Here is a 21992-nt window from a genome sequence, read left to right as displayed (position 1 = left end):
GGGGCTAGGTGGATCTGGTCAGGGTCTACGGAGTACCTACCTTAGGTAGTAGGTAGACTTGAAATGCACCTGCCCGTTATTGCTTCTTCCTTCGTGCCTTCCAACTGTCATCTCACTCACCTCATTATTCCAATGTTCTTATCTCTTTAGGATATGCACTCAATTACTCACTCAGCATCACATTTCATCCACTGATTTCACCCATCTTATATGTGCGGTGAGCCATTCTCATCGAGTATGGCTCCATATCGGTCAAGTATGACTCCATATTGATGAAGTATGACGAAGGGCAGCAGATTCATAATCATGCCGTGACTCCTTCACCTTGTTGGTCTCACTACCTGTATGAACTGAAAAAAACCTTCACTCCTACATGAGTACAAACACCTCAATGAGCAGCACAAAATTCAACAGACAACCATTCCATTACGAGTGTTATCTAGCGGCTTCAGTCTACTGGCCGACCTAATTTCCAGCCACAGCACAAAAGGTTCATCGATAAGATGATGACCTATAAACTGCCGTGGGAATACATGATGGTATATCGAATAAGAAACAACTATGTCATATTTCTGCGCAACCCCCCCAAAAAAAACACCTCCAACGCCTTCGAATCATAACAAGTGCTTGACTTCCGCAAAATGGGTGTTGATCAAAGGGTAGATGACTTGACCGACTTATTGAGCGGAGCCAGAGAAGAACCAGTATCTAAAGCTTCATGTAAGTCACGCGTGTCATACAAATTTCAATCAAGATTTGGTTTCAACATACTGTGTAGCGTACTGGACTTCAATCGTAGCAGCCTGGCCCTGGCACGAAGCCGGTGCGCTGCCGCCGACGGTGTGTATCCTGTACACCTCCTGGACGTCCCCGGTGCTGGGCTCGACGGTACGGAGCCGGAGCCAGGGGACCGCCGCCTCGCCGTGCTGGCCGGACTGCGCCGTGAGGGGCGCGGGCATGGACGCGTTCTTGGCGCAGTACGAGTCCCCGACGGATGCGCCGTCGTTCTCGAGCATGAAGAGCGGGACGCCCTTGCCGGTGAAGTGGTGGTGGCCCGAGATGACGAGGTTGCTCGGTCCCAGGCGGCGGTTCGTCTCCTCCTCGGTGAGATTGAAGTCCATGGCCACGACGGGCAGCTTGTCGAGCAGGTCCGGGTACAGGGAGCCCACGCAGCTGGCGTTGAAGAGCGTCGCGACGGCGCCGGTGGCGACGGGGACTGCTGTCGCGTTGCTGGTGTCGCAGGTGTAGTTTTGGGTTCCGCGGCCGATGGCGATGTGCATGAGGGATAGGCCCTCTCTGGGCTTGCCGAGAGTCTCGGTTGCGGCTGGGTCATGTGGTGTGAGTATAAGGTAGGTCTTGACAGGTTTTCGGGGGCTCTCTCAACTCACCTTCAGGTAGCTTAGCCGTGGAGAGGTCGCAGACTGGTGCGGTGGACAGATACTTGGTTGCCTGGACCTTGGTTGCCAGCATGTTGAAGTACTCGGAGATTTGTTCGATGCTACCCGGCAACGCGGCTTGGAGGTTGAGCGTGGGGTACGTTGGCGCAGCAAGGGCAAGGGATGCCAGTGCCGGCACCAACAGTGTTGAGCAACGCATGTTGGTTATATGTGATGGGTGGTGTTGGTTGGTAACGTGGAGTCGATGGGGCGATGTCAAGGTATTCGATGATGTTCGGTTGTTGGTGTTGGTGATTATGCTTCGTTCCCCAGAAGAGTGGAAATATCGAACCAAATTTCAAGCAAGAAAAACCCAAACTGAACCAATGAAATATGAGACTAGGAAATAATGAGAACTAGAAAAGACTCAAGAAAAAAGGGAAGCAGACTCGTCTCTCGATATATGAGATGAACCGTGGAGATGGGGGTGGGCTACACAAGTTCCGTAGTGCAAGCGGGCAGCCGTTTCTAATATACCACGGCATCCTCAAATCGCTTCCACCTCCAGCGGCAAAGAACGGCCACTAATGCATCTCATTAGGGCACCAGGTTCCTGACCTGCCCAGAATGGCATGGTATCAAGGTTACAAAAAAAGATGGCGGGGGGAAAGGATGGCCGGGGGAGGAGGGGAGGGTCTGCCGCCGTGGTGTGCGAGGAAACGGCTCGGTATTCGCAGCGGCTCCATGGTCAAAAGACTGGCAGCCGCCATGCCATGCAACCATACGACGGGCGGGAGAGGACATGAGGACGAGGATGGAGAGTGAGGGGGGGTCTGGCGAGGACGAATGAGTGGAAGGGCGAGATGCAAGTAATACCAGCGGTTGTGGATGCCCAGGCGATCTTCGCTGGGGTCAGGGGAGATGCAAGCGCCCGGCCCGCTTCGAACGGCCTCGTTGTGTGGTGACAGGTAGCGACGCGCTCCACGTTTTGAGGGTGTTGTGCTTTCTGCTCAGGACTCGAGGATTCGAAGTCATGGCCGTACTACGTTTTCTAAGGACTCAAGTTGAGACCGGATTACTTACCTTGGGTACGTTGGCAGAGAGGTCATTTTGGACACATTAAGGAATAAGCGAGTGAAGACGATGCAGGTTATTTTCTGTCAACTATACCTTGGCAAACATAGTATCAACAGCTGTACCTTATTAGATGGAAATGTTCTGTCCGCCTTTGTCCTTCTTCATGTATATGTTCACTCACATCAATATGGTGAGTAATATCAATGAAAGACGAGGCCTGCTTCATCTGGACTTTGACCGAGTGTGTGAATGTGTGTGTATCCCCATGTGTGTGTCCCTTCAAAATAGCGAACCAGAACGGCTAGAAACCTGAAATAGCAACAAGACATCGCGTCAACCCTCACACTTGATAGGCCAAACTGAAGATTAACCAGGGACGGTACCACCCTCGTTGCACCTTACAAAAGTTGTACCCGTCTCTGGCCCGGCGACGCGCCCACGTTGCATGTACCCGCTCTTGTACATCCAAGGCTTGCTTTTGCCGCGCTTCCACCAAGGGCCGCGACAGCCTCTCATTGGTCGCAAGGTCATATGCTCCATCCGGGCCGCGCAGACGGGCCAGCGTCAACGGGGGGCCCCTCGTCGAATGGGAATTGTCTGGCTGTTTCTTTCGTTTCTTGAAATTTGAATGGCAGCTCGGGAACTGGAGCAAGCTAGCTAGCCTGCCACGCCTGCCTAGGTCGAAGCGGGAAAGAAAAAACCTAGAATAGCATCGTGGTGGACCAGGTGGGGGGGGGGGGGGAGCCACGCTTCCCACGCTGCTTGACGGCATCTAAGGTAAGGGTAATATGATCTCGCCCAGATGATCTCGGATCATGGGAAGAAGTTCCCGCTCATCCCCGGTAGCTAGGTTTTCAAAGTGATCTGGCATCTGTATTCTGACGAGATCCCTTCCCTCACCAAGCTAAGTTAAAGTAGTGCCACAGTTCATACCACATGTCCCAACGCCCAATCGTACAGTTGTCGGAAAAAACAAGTTTTATGCATACAGTTTTCGCCCACATAGTCGTTCGTCGCTGGCTTAATCGACATCCATCTCGCTCCCCCCCCTCCCCCCCCCCCCGCTCTCGTCAACTTCCAAGAAGACACCTTACTGACCACCGCCTAGTGCCCGCTGAACCCCTCCTCTTGCCAGTCGCCGTGGCCGTTTCCGGCCCCTCCCTTGAGGCCCCCGGCGCCCGCGGCGGCGGCTCCTGCTACCGACTTGCCCAGGTTACTGGCATGCTGCTCCACGTCCACCGTACCGAGCCAGTATAGCGAGCAGAAAACGAGCAAATGCAACGCGACACAGTATGCCGCAAATAGATTTCTGCTAGTCCGAGAAGCCAGCACCATTCGCGTTACTGAGTACACTACCCGTTCGGGGAAGCTCATTCGCTTGTAGGCCCTGGCAGACTCCCGCCCTCGGAAAGCGGCAAATGGCGAAATATTCGATTCGTATGCCTTTTTGTATCTGTCCATTGTAATTCCCGGGCTGCCGCTGCCTCCAATGGAAATCGTTGAAGGGTTCGGGTTAGATGAGAATGCCGCCGAAGACGACGTCGCTGAAGGCCCGGCCCTATTGTATGTCGAGACGTATCTCGTCTTCTCGTAAAGGCTGAGATTGTCCTTTTGAAGAGCTGATACTTCCTGTCTCAGCTGCGAGACGGTGCGGTGCGTGTCCGACAGTTCGCTCTCTAGTTCGGCAATTCGCTTTTTGAAACGGTCACGTTGTGCTGTGATCATTGGCAGGATGCCGGAGCCGCCGCCCATGGGCTCCCCGCCACCACTCATACGGGGGTCGATTCCGCTGATGATGGACGATGTTGGCGAAACTCTTCCTCCACCTCCTCCTCCCCTCCGTCCCGGTGCAATTGATGGGGCGTAGCGGTTGAATGTCCCTGCCACCGACGCGCCGGAAGGGAAAGCGTTGGACGACTCTGACTGCAGCGTCGCGAGGTCGTTCTCGAGTCGCTCGTTCAGTTTCTGCGACTTTTCGAGGTCCATGTTCGTCCGCGACATATCCTCCTGGAGGTCAGATAGCTTGGTCTGCAAGTCCTGGTGGGAAACACGCAGAATGGTCAGCTCGTCACCAAGCTTCTTGTTTCGTGCCAAGAGAAGCTTCTCCAAAGTGTCGCTCTGGCCCTTGGACTCTGTGGCACTTTCGACCACATCCTTGACATCATCATCATCGCCCGTGGAGAACTCGATGCTCTTGAGTACCTCAAGCTCCTGCTTCACGTCGTCGTAGTCACTCCACTTCTGCACCTTGGACTTGAGATTGTCCCTTTCCTCCTTAAGCAGGCCAACCTCTCTCTCCAAGCTGCGCAGTCTGGAGTCCAGATCACGCTTGAGCCCCTCCTTTTCAACTCTGGTAGCATCGAGCTTCCGAATAAGTGATGAATTTTCCGATCGCATGCGCATGTAAGCAGGGTCGTCCTCCAACGACGTCGGCGTTTGAGTGGTTGCGGATGACTTTGCCTGTGCTAGTTCCAGTCGCAGCTGCTCGTTCCGGGCCTCGATCTCGGCCAGCCGCTGACTGGTCCGGTCAAGGTCTGAGTGAAGCATATCGATTTCGGCACTGGTGACGTGGCCTGCCTGGCCCTCTGCATCCCCATCATCTGTCTTGCCGAGGCGCTGGTTGACTTCGTAGCTCGCCTTGATCTCGGTGAGCAGGCGCTCCTGGTTTTCAACCTTCTCTTCCAACGTCTTCTCTTTCGCGGCCCAGTTGTCTTTCTTTTCGTCGAGGACTGCCACCCACGACGCCTCCACCTCCTTCACCCTGCTGTCCAGATTGTTTTCGAGCTCCCTCTTCGCGGAAGATTCTGTCTGCAGCTTGCTCTCGGTATCCTCTAGCTGGGTCGTCAGCTTCGCGACGGACTTTTGTAGGTGCTGATTTTCCTCGGTCAGCTTCGGCAGAGTGTCTTCGGATACGAGCATCGAGTCGACCGATGCCTCAAGCAGCGGGTAAGGATCGGGCGCATCGGATAAGGATGTATATGTCTGGAGGAAGGCCGAGTTGATTGACTTTGAATGATTCGTGAGGAGATCGATGAAAGTTTGGTACGCTATCCGTTTAGTGAGAGTAACGTTTCGGCCATGAAGGTTCCCTACCTTTCAACAGCCCCTTAATTTCACCCAGCTTTGTTGCATCATCGAGCTTTCTGAAGTCCTTTGTCTTTTGAGCTAGTTCCTTTCTCTGGACAGTTGAGTCTCGCTGGTAGGTGACGATCTCGGAGGCAGTGTTATCGAGGTTTGCGACGAGGTTTGTGTAGTCGATAGCTAGCTTGGTTAGGCTACATTTCCGAAGCTATATCCAAGACTCTTGCTCACTTCTCCATGCCGAGATGGCATGCTGGAACTTGTTGCCGCCCTCGGGCAAGTTGGGAGTGTCTGAAGGTGCGTCTGGCTGCGGCGCGTTGGCATTGGCCGCCAGGACGGATTCTACGTCTGCCATGTTGAGTCGGTTTTCTCGGTCGCAACTTGGATGATCACTTCATCACCGGGAGCCCATGGAAATCCAAGAAGTCGAGGATGACGGCGGGGTTGGAGAGTTGTTTCAATCCGTCGGTGTCTGATGTAGCTGTTGTCGTTCGGTACAGATCGAAAGTGTTTCGACTGAGCTCGCTGGTTCGGGGAACGTGTTCCCTTTCCGGGCAGCAACTTGATTGGCTGCGCATGGAATGCAGGGGTTCAGAGGCACCAACAGCTGGTCGTTTCCGTCCCTACGGGGCCGCCCCAGGCACATGCCTGCGCTAGTATCTTCCGTAGCACGGCGCACCCGGGACAGGCCTACGTAATCCGCCTCTGGTTAGCTAGAGGTACCTAAAGTGGCTACCGGTACCTTAGCAGCCTGGACTCCATGTCATCAGATTACCAGCCAAGCTTCGGAGCTTCCCAGCTGCATCATACTCCCAGCAGAACGTCCCTTTCGCCGCCTCGAGACGACCGTCGCATGAAATCGACAATGGCATTACGGCACTCATGATAGCACGACTGATTCGAAATGGCATCCGAGGATCCAGACGACCAGACCTCCTCTGCGTCTGGGAGCTCCAATGCGATCGCCCGCAATGACGGGCCCTTTGTCTTGCGTACATTGTTGGAGGATGTGCCATTGTCGGCAGATGGCGCTGCCGAAGGGACCAAGATCAATTGTGTTGAATACCTAGGTAGGTAGACGTGCCTTCTTCTCCGGCTCATCGCGGTGCTGACCATATCACCACCAGACCACAACCTATACATCGGCACGAGCGCATCCGAATTGCTTCACTTTGTCCAGATCTCAGCCGACCCCGCCGACCCAGCCGGACGACCGTCTTTTATACTTGCTTCTCGTCTGCGGCCGGCCTTTGCCGAGACCAGCAACTCCCACCCAGGAATCCAACAGATTCTCCTTCTGCCAAAAGTCGGGAAGGCGTGTGTGCTTTGCAACCAGACCGTTACCTTCTACTCTCTGCCCGAGTTCAGCCCTGTATTCGGCACCACGCAGGTCAAGAACTGCAATTGGGTCGGCGGGGTGGACTTGAACGATCCTCAAGATGATGTTGACGAACCCGCTGCAGGGGTGTTCATTCTCCTATCGTTACTGCGAAGGATTCAGGTTGTGAGGATTGGGGAGGTCGCAAGAGCAGTTAAGGTACGCAATGCCTCGGCTTGTAGGCAATTGATAGCTAACGGCTGGTCAGAACATCGACGTGCCCGGGACTACAATATCGATCCGTCGTGATTCGATTGCTTGTGTTGCTGATTCACGGAGTTACTCCTTGCTCGATGTTGGCAGGCAGCTTAGAATTCCGCTTATGACCATATCCTCCTTGGACGACTCACAGCCTGGGGGCGAAATAGGCCAGGCTCAAGACATTGCTGGGAGTGTTGATGGCGGTATCTTGAGAAGTGCCTCAGCCGCTCACAACCGGCCACTTTTGTCCGCTGGTGACCCTCACGGCCATGCTAGAAGCACGAGCCTGGGCGGTCTACTTAGCGGTGGACGTAGGGACCTCAGCCCTCGAGGAGCCGATGACAGCGCTCGTCAAGGATCGTCACCGCCAACTCCATCCATGAGTCCAAGACCTTCGGGTGAAGGCCCCCTGCCGCCGCCACTAACAGACAAGCCCCTTCCAGCAGCACCTGGCACTACACGCTCAGAGAACTCACCAACAAAGACGGCTCCCGTCTTCCTCAAACCCCATATTGTTTCGCCAACAGCCGAAGAATTTCTCCTCGTCACTGGAACCGGACCGTTGGACCCCGGCATCGGGATGTTTGTGAACCTAGATGGGGACCCAACCAGGCCGACTGTCGAGTTTGACAGATACCCCCGGGAAGTGGTGGTTGACGGTGGTTTATCTAATCAGGCGTCATCGAGGATGGCACTGGAACAGGACGAGGAGGGGTATGTCATTGCATCCATGACAAAGGATTCGGAAGTAGGGCTTCGTCATGGGCTGGAAATCCAGAGATGGGATTCGGACGGGGCGGATCCAGAAACATCCAAATGGTGGTTAGAGACGGAAACCTCAGGAGGAGATGAAACGACACCTTTGGGTATTCGCTCGCTGATGGGCACCGATGAGACCCATTTTGAAGAGATTGTCGACAGACTTTGCCAGAGAAGGTTTTCCCCTTTTCCTGGAGGACTTGCCGAAAACCCGATATTTTCACCGAGAAGTGCAGACTCTCGCACCGCATCATCTCTAGAGCAGATGACCAAAGAACGAGAACTCTTTGAGCGTGATGTCGACTCCCAGGAAGAAGACGCATTACCTGAAGGGTGGGAAGAAAATAGAAACGCCGAAGAGAGTGAGTTTGCAAGACGATTAGCAAATGCCAACTCGAGGATAGCAGTATGGGCGGGGGATCATATCTGGTGGGCGATTCGGAACCCCATGGTGCTTCGACTGGAAGCCCGACTCGAGACTGCATGCGAGCAAGATGGAACCTCCGACCCCGCCAAACTCAATCGGCGTGCAATTTTCACAGTACTCAACTCTTTCAGAGGGCAGGATGCCAAGTCGGAGCTAGAGTTTGTGACTTTCAGTTACCTGCGCCAGCGTGCTGGTGTCCTTCTCCTCACCAACCTATTGCATGCAACAGAGGCGGCGCCTTTCACAGATGCAGAGTTGAACGCCTTGGAGGAAGTTTTGGTGGAGAGCAGCCTGGATCCTCGCGTTGTTTTGTCTTTGATACCCGGTCTACGGAACGAGATTGTTGAGAGCCGAAGAGGCATCTGGATCTTTGGTGGCGTCAAGAGAACGACAGAGAACTACTTGGAAAGCGAGCATTTTCACAAAGACAGTCATACCATAGGGGACCTCGACAGTAAAGTCGTCCAGTTCCTGCGGCGGTTCTTGGCCGCTTGGAGAAAGAAGAAGGGATTCGGCAGCGTTGCAGACGAGAGCGAAGTGTTCCGGACCGTCGATGCCGCGTTGCTGCTGGTCCTCCTCGAGCTCGACCAGAATTCACCCATGGGCCTGGCAAGGAAGAGTTCTTCTGTCCGATCAGAGCTGTACGACGTCGTCGACAAGGGCGTAGACTGCTTCGATCGAGCTGCCTCGCTTTTGGAGTCATACCACCGCCTCTTCGTACTCAGTCGACTATACCAAAGCCGCAAGATGGCGGGCGACGTTCTTGCGACCTGGCGGCGCATCGTTGAGGGTGAGGCCGACTATGGTGGTGAGCTGCAGGATGGAGAACAGCGCGTCCGCGAGTATCTCACAAAGATCAGCAGCCAGGCCCTTGTCAGGGAGTATGGTGTCTGGCTCGCGAGCCGCAACCCGAAGCTGGGCGTACAAATCTTTGCAGAAGATAAGGGCAAGGCGCCCGGCTTCGAACCGGCAGAAGTCGTCGCCATCCTTCGTGAAGAGGCTCCCGATGCCGTCAAGTACTACCTCGAGCATCTTGTTTTCGGTAAGGGCCACACTGGCTACGTCAATGACCTCATCGCCTACTACTTGGACATTGTTCTCAGCGATCTAGAGACGTCGCAAGAAAGCAGAGACGCGTTCGCCGGCACATACACATCCTATAGAGCACTACAGGCTCCAAAACCGACATATCGACAGTTCCTCACAGATAACGCCCCCGAGGACGACGAGGTCTGGCAGAGCCGACTGCGGCTCCTGCAGTTGCTGGGTGGTGCTCACCAGTACGACGCCGCCGCTATCAGAGAGCGCATATCGGCGCTGCCGGACGAGCTTCTCGTCCCAGAGACCATCATCCTAGACGGACGCGAAAGGCGGCACGAGGACGCCATCCGGCTACTCGTACACAAGCTGGGCGACTACGACACGGCTGTTTCGTACTGCCTGCGCGGCGGCTCGAGCATCTACACCCGCCCGGACGGCCGGCGGGAGAGCACGCCGACGCACGACATGCAAGCGCGGCTATTCCGGGCCGTTCTCGGCGAGTTTCTCGCCATACAGGACGTCAGCGACCAGATTGAGCAGACGAGTGCCCTGCTCGAGCGGTTCGGGGGCTGGTTTGACGTCGAGGATGTCCTGGCGCTGATTCCCGACCAGTGGTCCGTGGAGGTCGTGGCCGGGTTCTTGATGACGGCTTTACGGCGTATTACGCAGGAGAGACACGAGACGACGGTCACAAAGGCCCTCAGCTCGGCGGAGAACCTGAGGGTGAACCACGACTTGATTATCAAGGTGGATGAGAAGGGTCCGTCGATTGAGGCGCCTAATTAGCCGTGTTTGGTGTCCTTGGATTCGAGGAGGGTCATGTTTGATGTAGAGTAGACTTGGTCCGTAGAGGACAAGCATAGCAAAGTAGGAGAAAGCACGATAATGATGATGCCCCCTTAGAGCTTTGTCGCCTACTTATATCCGGTGGCAGCATTGCAGGTGAAACGGGAGGAGTCGTTGTACTTCCTTGACAACAAACAGCATTGAGGATGCAACGCTCTTATGCCCAACCAGCCACGATGCTACCATGCATTGGGAATGTTTTCGAAAACCACCGAGCCTACCGAGCAGCCCGCTGTCGAATGTGAAAAGGAACGACATTGAGCCAGCATAGACAGGAGAGCAGGAAGATAAGTATCAGTGCGGATGGGAATCGAAAAGGCCCCTTGAACCCCCACCGGCCGCTGCATCCGGTCATGCAAGATAGGTAGGTAATAGGTCTGCTTTTGTTGTTTACCCCCGCTCTTGAATCTCGGGACGGGTCCAAAAATCACGGGAAATTTTCCAAACTTGACGCAAGGAGACGTTGCTCACTGCGGGCTGATATCAGGCTACCTATCTTACTTATCACCCTACCTACCTCAATCTGCTTACCCAGCTCCTCGGGTCCTGGTTGTCTCGCGAAAGCGAATCCGAAATTGTGGGTGGGAGGCATGCGGGTTGTTTCTGTCCAGCTGTCACAGGCTTTCTCATTCCTTCCGCACTCGGTATTCAATGTAAACGAAGTACTTACTACGAATAGTACTACATGTGAACGAATAAAAGATTACTGATCAAGTTTGAATTTCGTGTCTCATATGAGGCTCGGGAATGGGACTGAGGAAGATATGCGCAGATGGTGGAGCTGATGCGAAAATGGGAAGAATGCACGATGGATGCTTGGATACTTGGGTGAGCCTCGGAAGGGAATATAGTGCAATAGAGTTGATTACGATACTGGAAAGAGGTAGGCAATAAAGGCATACAATGGGGAAAAGGTCGATGGTGCGGCGTGGAAAACTTCAATGGACTCAGTTCCTGTAAACAGGCCGGACCCCCTTTCGGACCAAACTCCGTCCCCTTTATAGCTCTAGCCCTAGGGATTCCATCCGAGCACAATGCATCCTCACTCTACGATTCTCCCACTCATAGCTCTCACCCGGCCCATCAGCCATAGACATTGAACTCCAATACTCGAGTCCCCAGCTTGCATCTAGGCCCCCCGTGTCTACGCCCAAAGGAGCTTACTCCGGCAACAGTCTAGGTAAGAAAACCTCAATACCTAGAACGGCGACGACGGTTTCAATGATTCCAAAGCGTCCAAAAGTTCCCAAGCAAGATCTCGAGAAAGGGGGCGGCCTAGGACCAAGCCACAATGTCTAACATTGAGCCAATCAAGAGTCATAGATCAGGGGCTACTCTCAGCTGAAAATAGGATAGAACCCCTCGTGCCCCATAGGGGCCGTATCCGTAGGGCGCAAACCTCTGAGCTCTTGAGGGCGCCTTGGCTTTCAGCCGCACCGGGCCTGGTACCCGTAACACGAGCACAGCAAAGCTGCTTGTTTTGCTTTCCGTTCGTTGTCTGCTTTTGTTTGCTTCCTGCTGCTTTCTACTGCTTTCTTGCCATACCGACGTAGAAAAAGCCGATTGCGGGCGAAACAAACGCCCCCCCCCCCATCATCGTCCTCGCGGGCGCTAGCTTTTACCCCCTTCATCCATCTTTCTCCGAGGAGATGAAGAGTTGAGTCGAGAAGCAATAAAGGCAAAAGTTTCCCCCCGAAGAATGGAGCGGGTACTTCGGATAGGGCCTAGAGCCTAGCAGCCTAGAGCTGAATCAAGAAATGATGTCGTTGGAATGTCTCAGCATCAGAGAGAGAGAGAGAGAGCGGACTTTTCAGGTCCGCACCAACGGTCCTTATAAGTTGAAAACCACCCCCGTTTCCGCTGCCATGGTTGGTACCTAGGTAGTCCATCGAACTGTTTGGGTGGATTGGTGGCACAATTTTTGTTATTCGTTCCTTTTCCTTTTTCCCTTTTTGTTTTTTTTTTCTCTTCCTTTCACGCAGCAGTCTTGCGTTTAAGCACGGCGATCGTCAACCACCTCTTGAGAATCGACTTATCCTCGACGCCCCGGTCCCAAACCCACGCCCGCTCCTCGCCGTCGCAGTCCCGCTCCCACATGGTCTCGACCTCGAGCCCGGCCTCGGCCAGGGCCGCCTCCTCGAAGAAGCCGCGCATCTTGGGTCGGCCCGTGTGGAACCCGGCCACGACCCAGCAACGGGCCTCGTGCCCTTGCCGGAGGAACCAGGCGATGGACTTGTGCAGGTTGGTGTGCTGCCAGGGCATCCAGAGGCAGTCGGCGACGAAGAGGCGGTCGAAAGCGTGCTTATTGGCGAGGGAGAAGGGGTCGTCGAGCTCGCCCCACGAGTGGCCCTCGACGAGAACCTCGCGGGCCGTGAGGGCGCCCGTCGGGGAGACGGCGGGGTCGATGTTGCGCGCGGCGTTGAGGCGGAGGGACTTCATGACGGCCGGGGCGGGGTAGTCGGTCAGGACTGTGCGTTGGGCGCCGAGAAGGGCGGACATGATGCTCGGCAGGGCGGTGCCGGCTCCCAGCTCGAGGGTGGTTTTGCCGCGGACGTCAAAGTGCGACAGGGGCGGGCCCAAGCGGACGGGGACGGGCGTGTCTATGCCCAGCGTGCCGGCCTCGACGAGCTCGCCCAGCTGGAGACTCGAGTTCCAGAGGTAGTGGCTGAAGAGCCTGCGGTCGTCGGCGGCGTCGGGCTCGGCGAGCTCAAAGATGAGGGGCCGGCGGAGGTGCGGCGAGGTGTACTCGATGCCGTTGGTGGCGTCGCCGTGCTGGTTCGTGACGTCGTCGGTGAAGATGACGCCGAGGGAGGACATGAGGTAGTCTTCGGGGGACTCGGCCGGCGGGCCGGTGAGGGAGATGCGGGATGTGAGCGCCATTGTGTGACGGGAGGGACGAGGAAGAGCGCTGGGGTTACGGGGTGGCGAGGAGGAGGAGGAGCAGGAGTGGGCGGTCGAGAACGCCAGGGACCAAAGGACGAAGGACCGAACCGAACGAATGCGAGTACGACGACGAGGACGACGACGAGGACGATGACGAGGACGAGGACGAAGCCGACAGCGATATGCCGCGAGTAGAGTGTCGTCGAAGCGCAGTGGCGTTGAGGGTATGCGTAGTACGACAAAAAAAAAAGGTTGGCAAATTGCCGTCTTTTTTTTTTCCTTCGGCTTTGCGATGTCTGCGTGCGTTTGGTGTGTGCGCGCGTCTGCAAGGACAGGAGGTTAAACGCCCATGGCGGGGTAGTCGAATTGCCTCGCCATCCACCATCGAATTCACAAAATACATGTCTCAATGATCGGTCAGCAGCGACATGCATCATGGGGCACCGCGAGTCCGAACCATCAAAAACTTCAACAGCGAATAAAAAAAAGACACCGAGACCGGTAGCATCACGAACAGGGAACACGTCAATTCAAAAAAAAAAAACAAGACGTGACGAAGAAAATGTGGCGTCTGTCAATGCCGAAAGAACCTCGCGGTGGCACCGACGGGAGGAAGAAGGGGGGGGAGGGGGGACGTCCGCACAGCCGCCCATGGTCCATCAGATCAGAGCAGAGCCTCAAGGAACCGCGTCCGCGTCTGGTGTCAATGATTGTGGGATGAAAAGTCATTGAGCCTCACAACGTCATGAAAGGACGCAAAGATGGGACGGGAGGCGTAGGGGACGCGGACGCGCAATTGCGGCACAGGGCACCGCTGTCTCGTAGGAGTTTACATAAGTTTGGTCCTTAGGTAAGTGAGTATTCCATAAGTATAGGGTAAATGTTTGTTAGTAGTTGGATGGGGTAGGGTTGACCGCGAGGTGGAAGCTTCCCTGAAGGGAGACAGACCGTCAGGATAATCCAGGTTGGTGATGATTGCGTACCCTATTAAGGTACTTTATCTCTTACTTCATACCCTCTGGGATACTCTGCAAGGTACGAACCTGGAGCAAACATCACGGGCGCGGATGCTGCCGCGACACAGCCACACTGGCCACGATGTTTTCCTTCCCTCCAGGTTCTCGCCTGGGCTGTCCCTCGGTCGGTGCGTTGGGGGCCTCTTTCAGGGACCACACCGCCGGAGAAAATCGTCGTCAGCGGGTTCTGCCCAGTGCCAGTGGAAGGGAAAAGCGCGGGTGGCTGTGCAAACACATCGCTGCACTGCTGCAGAGTGGCCCCCCCCGTAGCCGAAGCTTAGCACTGAGGTGGGGACTCGCAGGAAACCCGCATCCCGACAGCGGTGTCCCTCCGCTCCACTCCTCTCTGGGCTCCCTCTCCGTCATCACCACCATCATCACCACCACCACCATCGCCCGGGGACCTCACTGAAAAAAAGATAATAATAAAATAAAAACCAGAGGCAGCACAGCCACCAGACTGCCTCTGTGCCGTCCCCTCGCACCCGCATCCGCAAACCAGATCCTGTCCCTGCCCCAGATGATAGATCCAACCATTCACACTCTCCAAAAGTTACTTTCCCCAAAGTGCAAAATGCTTGTAATTAGCACACACACACACACACCGTCAATAGACTGCGGTCACGACATGTGCATGCCACTTATGCATGGCTATTTTCATCATTCTCATCAACCACAGCATTATGATGCTTACCGTACCTTACATTTTTCATCCCATCGTCATCCACATCCCACCCCCCCCCCCCTGACCACAGGCCTAGGTAGAACCACAGGTACGGGATACGGTCTACCCAGACAGGCCGGCACGCCGGTCACCGGTGTGTGTGCGCTCGCGGCAGAGCGGAAAAGTCGGGAGGAGAACCAGTCGCATCGTCGTTTACTCTCGCTGCCTAGCAAGACGGGACCTGGGCAACTGGGGAAAAAGGCGGCTAGGCTAGCTGAGGTCGCACAAAACAAAAACCCCAACGGTGCAATCGTGATGAAGCCTGATAGGGATCCCATAGGGCCAAGAAGGCCATCCCATCCCCGATCCGGCAATACCGCTGCTCACCCTTCAGCACGGCTATCCCATTCTCTCTCTCCAATGCTCCATCCTGATCCCCCCTCCTTGCTTGACACTATTGCTGCCGGTCTTCGCTGCCAAAATCACTGACCCTGTCGCGCTGTCAAAACTGTCAGCCTGTTCCTGTTCCTGTTCCATCATCCCTTGTTTCCGACAGCAATCGGATCGGGACTCGTTATACATATCCACATTATACCCGAGGTACGATATCGCGACAGCAGACAAATGATCACGAGCGAGAAGAGTGAGAGCGAGAGCGAGAGCGAGTGATAAGTGTCTCATTGTTTTATACCATCAAGCCTTGGGCCGTAATGTAGTATAGGGTATCAATCAAAATGCTCCTTTTTCTTCAGGTGCAAAACAACATGGAACGTATCCGTCCAATCATGAACCTCATGTCCCCCCTCCCGTCCTCGTAAAGCCAGTCGTTGTAGTCCCGTACACGTCTGCGCCAAACCATGCAACACCAAATGTAGTGTAGAGAAATTTTTTTTTTGGCCGCTCTTCAAGTCGCTTCCCGCACCGCAAAAAAAGAAAAGAAAAAGCCAAATGTAGCATCCCAATGTGCCTGTCCTCCACCGCCTTCCATTACTGAGCCGTCTGGCAGCTCTCGAGCATCGCCTGCATCTCCCGCAGCTGCTCCTCTGTCGGATCGTCAGAGATCCAGGGCCCCTTCTCCTCGTCCGTAGCACCAAGGAAGCCCTCGGCACGCTTCAGTGTCTGCACGTCCAGGTCCGTCACGTAGTTGTTGCCGTCCGTGAGCTTGATGCGCACCTCGTGGTCCGTCGACAGCATCATGTCGTCCTTGGCCAGCCGCCGGGGTCCATCAAACACTGCCATCACCCGCTTCTTCATCGTCATCTGGCCCTTATCGAAGCCCCAGGATGACGGGTAGTCGCGTCGGTTCTTGCGGCCCTTGGCCTTGACAGGCATCGGACCGCCTCCCCGGGAGTGAGTGAGGCCGCGCGACTTTTGAACACCGTTGACTGGGTTGCCCTTCCTCTTGGGCGACGCGCTGACGCGCTGCTTGCCGTCTTCCTCGTCATCGTCCTCCATCGTGTCCTCGTCGTCCTCCTCCTCGTTCGAGGGCATCTGCGTCTGCGTGGGGAGGTGGTTCTTCTCCAACGTCTGGTGCACCTCCTTGTCGTTCTCAACCTCGGCCAGACGCTGTGCGTTGATGGCCTCAGAAGGGTCCTCCTGCTGCACAATGCGCAGCACACAGTCGTCCAAGTGCTCGTAAAAGTCCTGGGCGTTGGAGAAGGTCTGCGAGCAAGTGGAACACTTGCCAGTGGCATCGGGAGGGTATCCCGCGAGCTTCTTGCCGCTGTTGGCGCTGCTGCTCTTCTTGCGACTGTTGGGCGGTGTCTGTTCGACGCCGTGAACGGCTGTCAAGTGGCGCTTGAAGACGTCGGCGCGGTTGAACGACTTCTCAGCCGCTGAACCGGAGCCGGGGCAGAAACCGCACACCATGGTTCCCTTGTAGTGAGTCAGGGTGTGGCGGTTCTTGTCGTACTTGCGGGCGAAACCCTTGACATGGTAATCGCAAGTCACAATGGGGCACTTTTCGGGCCTCTCAGTCTGGTGAGTGAGCATGTGCGCCTTGAGGTCCTTGAAGACCTTGCCGCACTCGGGATGGGGGCACCTCTGCTTCTCCTTGCCCTCATCGCCGCTGTAGTTGTTGCCATCAGAGTAGGTTGAGGGAAATGAGTGAAGGCTGGGGCGGCGGACGTCTGCGGGAGTGGCGTAAGGGCTGAATTGCTGCTGCTGTTGAAAGCCGCTGTGGAGGAATGGTGATTGACTGCCGTTGCGAACCATTGACATTGACTGTGGCGAGGGCGAGAGGGCGGGAGAGGTAGGATACTGGTTGGGGTTCTGGAAGTTGCTCATCATGGGGCGGCTGATGTCGGGGTGAATCAGAGAAGGGTCTGGAGCGGAGAGGTGGTCAGCGGGCGTTCCGCGATAAGGATGATGCTGCTTGACAGAGGAAAACCAACAAGAAGAACCAAGAGGAGCGATGAAATGACCGCTGCTCTGAGAAAAGAAAGTAGAGACTCGAGGAGTCTTTGGCGAATGGCCCCAGACGGGAGCCGGAGGAGAAGAGAAGGAAGTAGAGCTAGGAGAGACAAAGGACAAGCTTGACTTGCGCGATGCGGGCGTGACGGGGGATGAGGAGGACGAGTGAGTGTCCGGCACCGGGCCCGAGTCGCGCACACGCACAGCTGAAGCTATAGCTGTATTTGTACAATGAGAAGAGCCAATTGACTCGTGTGAAGCAGAAGGAAAAGAAGAAAGCGCGCGAGAGGAGGGCGCGAGAGTGGTTCTAGAAGCGTTTGGCAACTCACCCACGAAACCCGGGGGCTTGGTGTTTGCAAATTCAAAAGTTGCAAAGTCTTCCATACCTGGGCCGGCGTAGGTCGAGTACTCTGTACCGGCGGTGTTGTAGTAGTCGTGGGGCACGATGCCCGGGGTCACAGCGATGCCGGGGTGCGCCCAGTCGAGGATTGGCGCCGGCTGGTCGTTGTGGGATTGGGGCGAGCCTACGTTGGAAGAGGCCGCCGATGGTGCTGATGCGGTAGAAAGGTTGGAAGAAGGCAACTGGAACTCGGCGTCTTCGTAAAGGCCAGGTGATGTGCGTCCTTGATACATAAAGTTGTTGTCGTAGAGGGCGGGCTGGTGATCCATTGCCATGGAGGTTGGGAACATGTAAGAGGCGTCGGCAGGGATGCTCATCTCCATGGGTGCTGTGCTGAAGACTCCCTGTGGTGGCTCGGGGTAAAGAATGTAGTCGTCGTGGTGCTGGGGGCTCAAGTGCCTGGGGAGCATGGTATATGACTGGTCTATCGAAGCCATTTTGTAGGTAGAGATAGACGACGTGTGTGTGTGTGTGTGTATGATGATGTGGTGAAGAGAAGGGAAAAGGGTGATGATCTGTGGAAGGCCTCTCGGTCAAATCCGAGTTGCGAAGTCCTCAAGTCGATGTTATATGGTTGGTTGGTTGGGTTCGCTCAGTCCGAAGCAAAGCCACACTCTTCTCTCAGTTGCTTTTATGCCGTCACTGCTAAGATACCCGCTGCTGTCAGTCGTCTATACTATTTGACCTGCTAAAAACTGCTGCGCTGTGCTGCGCCTGCTTGGATGTGGGGCTGGTGAGCGCACCTGCAGCGATGTTCATGCCCGCGGCGTTTCCGCGTTGTGAGGTACCGGGCCGTTGGATGATTGGCGAATGCCTTTCTCTCTTTCTCCGAGCTTTGCTTTGCTTTGCTGGCGGTAGTATGCCTCCGAGGATATGGGTTGTTCCTGACTGACTACGAAAAGACGTATTGCCGCGCAAGGTAGCCAAACGTAGTAGCAAGTGAGTGAGTTGTTGTGCTTGCTGGCGAGAAGGAAGCAAGTGACGGTTTGGGTGGAGGATATCTTTCTCGAAAACGTGAGACAGACTACTCTGCTAAGTGATGGACCGTGTCGTCTTGGTGTCGTGGGAATCCAGAGATCTGGGTTTGATAGATAGATGTAGTAGAGACTGATGGAGGCGAGAAACAAATCACCAAGAGCCTTGGGGGCTTCACGACTGATATAGACCGGCTGCGAGCTACGCTCTTGTCGAGAGAGAGAGAGAGAGAGAGAGAGAGAGAGAGAGACAGACGCAGAGACAAGAGACCACCACATCTTGCAGACCGGGGGCACATGGGTTCGACGGCCGTGGCTTGCTTGCTGTTGGCACTTGGGACCCGGTGGACGACGCGGATCAGTCTCCTCCAGATGGTGAACCCCCAAAGTGGACAGGGGACCAACGCCCAGGGGGCGGAGGGGTGCTTTTCCTGCAATGTCGACAGTCTCGTAGGGCAGAGCAACAAGCACAAAACCGACGAGAGCGAGCAAGCGGCAGCGGCAGCGGCAGCAGCAACGCCAGAGCGAGAGGCGGTACCGTACCGTACGCCGACCTTGCGGCAGGGGTCAGGGGGTGGACGAGCGGAAAGGGGGCGTGGTGGGGAGGAGGGTGGTTGCTGGTCCTCGACGTGGGTGTGGGCGTGAGCCCTTGTCCATGGAGGCGTGTGGGTGTGCGTCCATGGTCCAGAGGCGGCTTCTTCGTCCCTCGTTCTTGTTGCTCCTCCTCCTCATCCTCGCCTGTCTGCACCATCTCCTCTTGTCCCCTCTGCTTCCGTGGATACCTCATTTAGCGCAAGATACGCACCAAAACGAACTAGCCTTGCTTGACTTGGCTGGGGGCTCGGCCTGAGGACACCGGGAGGTAGAGCCACGAAACAGCGTCCATTCCAGACTCGGGTTTTCGACCTTCGACTGCGAGCCTTTTCGACACTTTCAAGAGACTGAGAGAGAGAGAGAGAGAGAGAGAGAGAGAGAGGGCGGGGGCGTGTCCTCTATCATTGTCTCTGCCCATTCATGCGGGATGCCAAGATCTGTCTCTGAACTGGTCTCTCATTTCTATCCGTTGTGCTCTCTGAGCCGTCTGCCGCGGTGGTGTACCACAGAGACAGACATCCATTAGCTTTGGAGGGAAAAGGAACCATCTGTCGTCGACAACTTCAGTACGCCGTATGCGTGGATGGAGACCGGTATCTGGGAACAAGATGGTGACGGCCAGCCATAGAGATGGGTACCTAGCTCACCCGGTACTCAGTACTTGGCCGGTCAAGCTGGTGGCCTCCCACAACCAGGCTTCACACCCACTGCCACGCTACAGAATGGCAGCCAGCACCCCCTGGGCCAATGCTGACCAGGGCCGCCAAACCCCCCAGCAGATCGGGCCTTGGGACACCCTGGCACAAAGAAGCACGGTAGAAGATACTTCTCGCATGTACAAGTGGCTTGCGGAGCAGCATCAAGTTGTGTGCAGACCCTGGTATCTGGCAAAACTCCCCTTGAGCGGTCCAGCACTTCTCGGGTCCTGTCCCAGTAGACGCGAGGGGCCTGACAGGGGCCCCAAATGAGACAGGCAGCGAAGGTGCAGATGCTGTGCGAAGCATTCCCAGGCAGTGACTTGTCAGGCCCGGTGCCCAGTTGGGAGTCCCCGTCCTGCAACTGTATGTAGCTTATTTCGTAGTCCGGTAGCCTGTTGCCAGCGTACGAAGAAGCAGAGCCGTTCCCCCGCCAGTCAGGTGTGGTGCTGGGGGCGTCGCTCTCCGCCGCCGCGGGATGCCGTCGGTATGATTTGCATCTATTGAGCCGTCTGCCGTGCACGCCGTGGTAGGTGTTGACGTCGCCGCAACCGGGTCGCGAAGCACTACACCAACTTCCCAAGCACTCCGTAGGGCTCAACCATCCGTTTCCGCTCTGCTGCCGGCCATGCGTCCAGCGTCCCTTGGTTCGTCCTCCATGAACAAGGACATATATTGGATCGCCAGTGTATATGCAGGTCATGTTGCGAGGCCGGTCTGCACAATGACAGAAGTATCCGTACAGATACGTCTCTCGGTCTATGCAGCGCTTTCTTCTTTGTGTACCACTCTCCCATCAACTCTTACATCAAAAAAGCGTCGCAACTTTGGTCCGTACCGTAAAATTCAAGGACCTGTAAACAGCAAGCGGTATATGCAAGGTCCTCCATGTGCTGACGGACGTAAAGCAACGTGAGGGTTCGAAGAAAAGAAAGTTGACTTGGAAATAGTGTGCATGAAGCACGTCCAACAGCTACAGCCACAGCCCCCTTTCGCCAACCTCAGAGCCAAATGTGGATAGTAAGAACCAAATTTGTATCTTGGAGCGACAATAACTCGCCAGTGTGCGTCAGATGCGTCAGTGACAGCTAATGCGCTCCGCATGTTAGCCTCGAAATGGCATAAACTCACTCCAAAATGGGGTTCATCGTGAGCGAGGGGGGAGCGGGTTATTGTGGAGGCACTGGCGGGAGGTGCTGCTGCGGTGTACTTTCTCCCACACTATGTGAGTCTGTCTGTATTCGTACTCTGTCTCTGTATGTTGCGCCAGTACGCATATGGTGTTGCGTTGCTTACTCTAGGTAAGGTGGTGAGGTGGTTGAGGGGCGGGACATTTTTACTCACTGCACACTGCGGGTGCTCGTGCTGTGCTGAACAAGCCTCCTTCATCCCAGGCCCAGGGATCAATCTCAGTGCGATTTTGGACGTGAGTGTGGGAGTTGGTCCAATGAATGGCGTCGCGCCTCTCTCCACGCTTGCAGCCCGTGGCAGCACTTTGGTGTGCAAGCCGGGCCCGCCTCCGACTTGTTGGTGTGCACAGCCCGGCCTTATCCGTCCCTCTACGTTGTTAGTCGGAGCCTTTAGAGGTTGGACATGACATTGGATGTCCTGCAGTCACCCCATATCGTGCTGCTCCAGGCGGTGCCTGGAGTGTGGGTAGCACTGTCGACTGGATATAGCGACCTCGAACCATCCGACGGCGCCTGTGCCTCCTCAAAGATAATGGGATCATGTACGGGCCGGAGAGAGAGTCTGTACCGATCCAGCGCTTTGTGACGGCCACCAACGTTGCTGTTCCTCCCGCCCTGCCTTGGGATGACGATGCGTGTCAGCATCTTGTTCGTGGTATCGTGTCCCAAAACGGTATCCGGGCAGCTCAATCTTGTCAAGCCTCCAAGTTCCAGTGTGCGGGAAAGCTTGCATCGTACATGTTCGACTAGCAGAGACAATAAGGTGGGCTGGTGGTTCAAAGTCTTCGTTGAGAACAGCCGTCCGGGCCCCCGGCCACGACACGCGGCAAAACATCGAGTTTCGAAGAATCACGACGGCCCAGATAGAGTTCCACGACCAAAGCGGCGTGACTGAGTCTCTTGTCTGTGATGCCATGCCAATCCGGGCTGGCGGGTTTGTTGGCGGGTTTGTTGGCTGGTTCAAGGGTTCAGACGTTG

General features: G+C 55.6%; 5 protein-coding genes across 5 annotated transcripts; 1 reads left to right on the top strand and 4 right to left on the bottom strand.

Annotated features, from left to right (window-relative positions):
* Positions 1-749: 749 nt before the first annotated feature.
* Positions 750-1596, bottom strand: BDP81DRAFT_308314 (uncharacterized protein; the record flags this gene model as incomplete). Its single annotated transcript, XM_060583448.1, has 2 exons — positions 750-1324; positions 1389-1596. 2 exons carry the CDS (start codon positions 1594-1596, stop codon positions 750-752), a joined length of 783 nt encoding a protein of 260 aa, XP_060450917.1.
* A 1916-nt stretch (positions 1597-3512) lies between these two features.
* BDP81DRAFT_416708 (CASP C terminal-domain-containing protein) lies at positions 3513-6059 on the bottom strand. Its single transcript, XM_060589557.1, has 3 exons — positions 5766-6059; positions 5547-5714; positions 3513-5500 (listed from the first exon to the last, which is right to left on the bottom strand). The coding sequence occupies exons 1-3, from the start codon at positions 5887-5889 to the stop codon at positions 3558-3560; spliced, it is 2235 nt and encodes a 744-aa protein (XP_060450916.1). The 5' UTR covers positions 5890-6059; the 3' UTR covers positions 3513-3557.
* A 379-nt stretch (positions 6060-6438) lies between these two features.
* BDP81DRAFT_307864 (uncharacterized protein) lies at positions 6439-10126 on the top strand (the record flags this gene model as incomplete). The annotated part of the gene is made up of 3 exons (XM_060583393.1): positions 6439-6604; positions 6662-7071; positions 7121-10126. The coding sequence occupies 3 exons, from the start codon at positions 6439-6441 to the stop codon at positions 10124-10126; spliced, it is 3582 nt and encodes a 1193-aa protein (XP_060450915.1).
* A 2034-nt stretch (positions 10127-12160) lies between these two features.
* On the bottom strand, positions 12161-13066 carry BDP81DRAFT_307633 (nicotinamide N-methyltransferase; the record flags this gene model as incomplete). Its single annotated transcript, XM_060583380.1, has 1 exon — positions 12161-13066. The coding sequence occupies one exon, from the start codon at positions 13064-13066 to the stop codon at positions 12161-12163; it is 906 nt and encodes a 301-aa protein (XP_060450914.1).
* A 2670-nt stretch (positions 13067-15736) lies between these two features.
* BDP81DRAFT_308770 (uncharacterized protein) lies at positions 15737-17971 on the bottom strand (the record flags this gene model as incomplete). The annotated part of the gene is made up of 2 exons (XM_060583494.1): positions 15737-17073; positions 17491-17971. 2 exons carry the CDS (start codon positions 17969-17971, stop codon positions 15737-15739), a joined length of 1818 nt encoding a protein of 605 aa, XP_060450913.1.
* Positions 17972-21992: the final 4021 nt, after the last annotated feature.

The sequence above is a fragment of the Colletotrichum phormii genome, assembly GCF_030913505.1.
Source record: "Colletotrichum phormii strain CBS 102054 chromosome Unknown BDP81scaffold_2, whole genome shotgun sequence".
NCBI classification, from domain to species: Eukaryota; Fungi; Ascomycota; class Sordariomycetes; order Glomerellales; family Glomerellaceae; genus Colletotrichum; species Colletotrichum phormii.
Note: the sequence above shows the minus strand (reverse complement) of the source record. Positions and strands in the feature narration are given on the sequence as shown.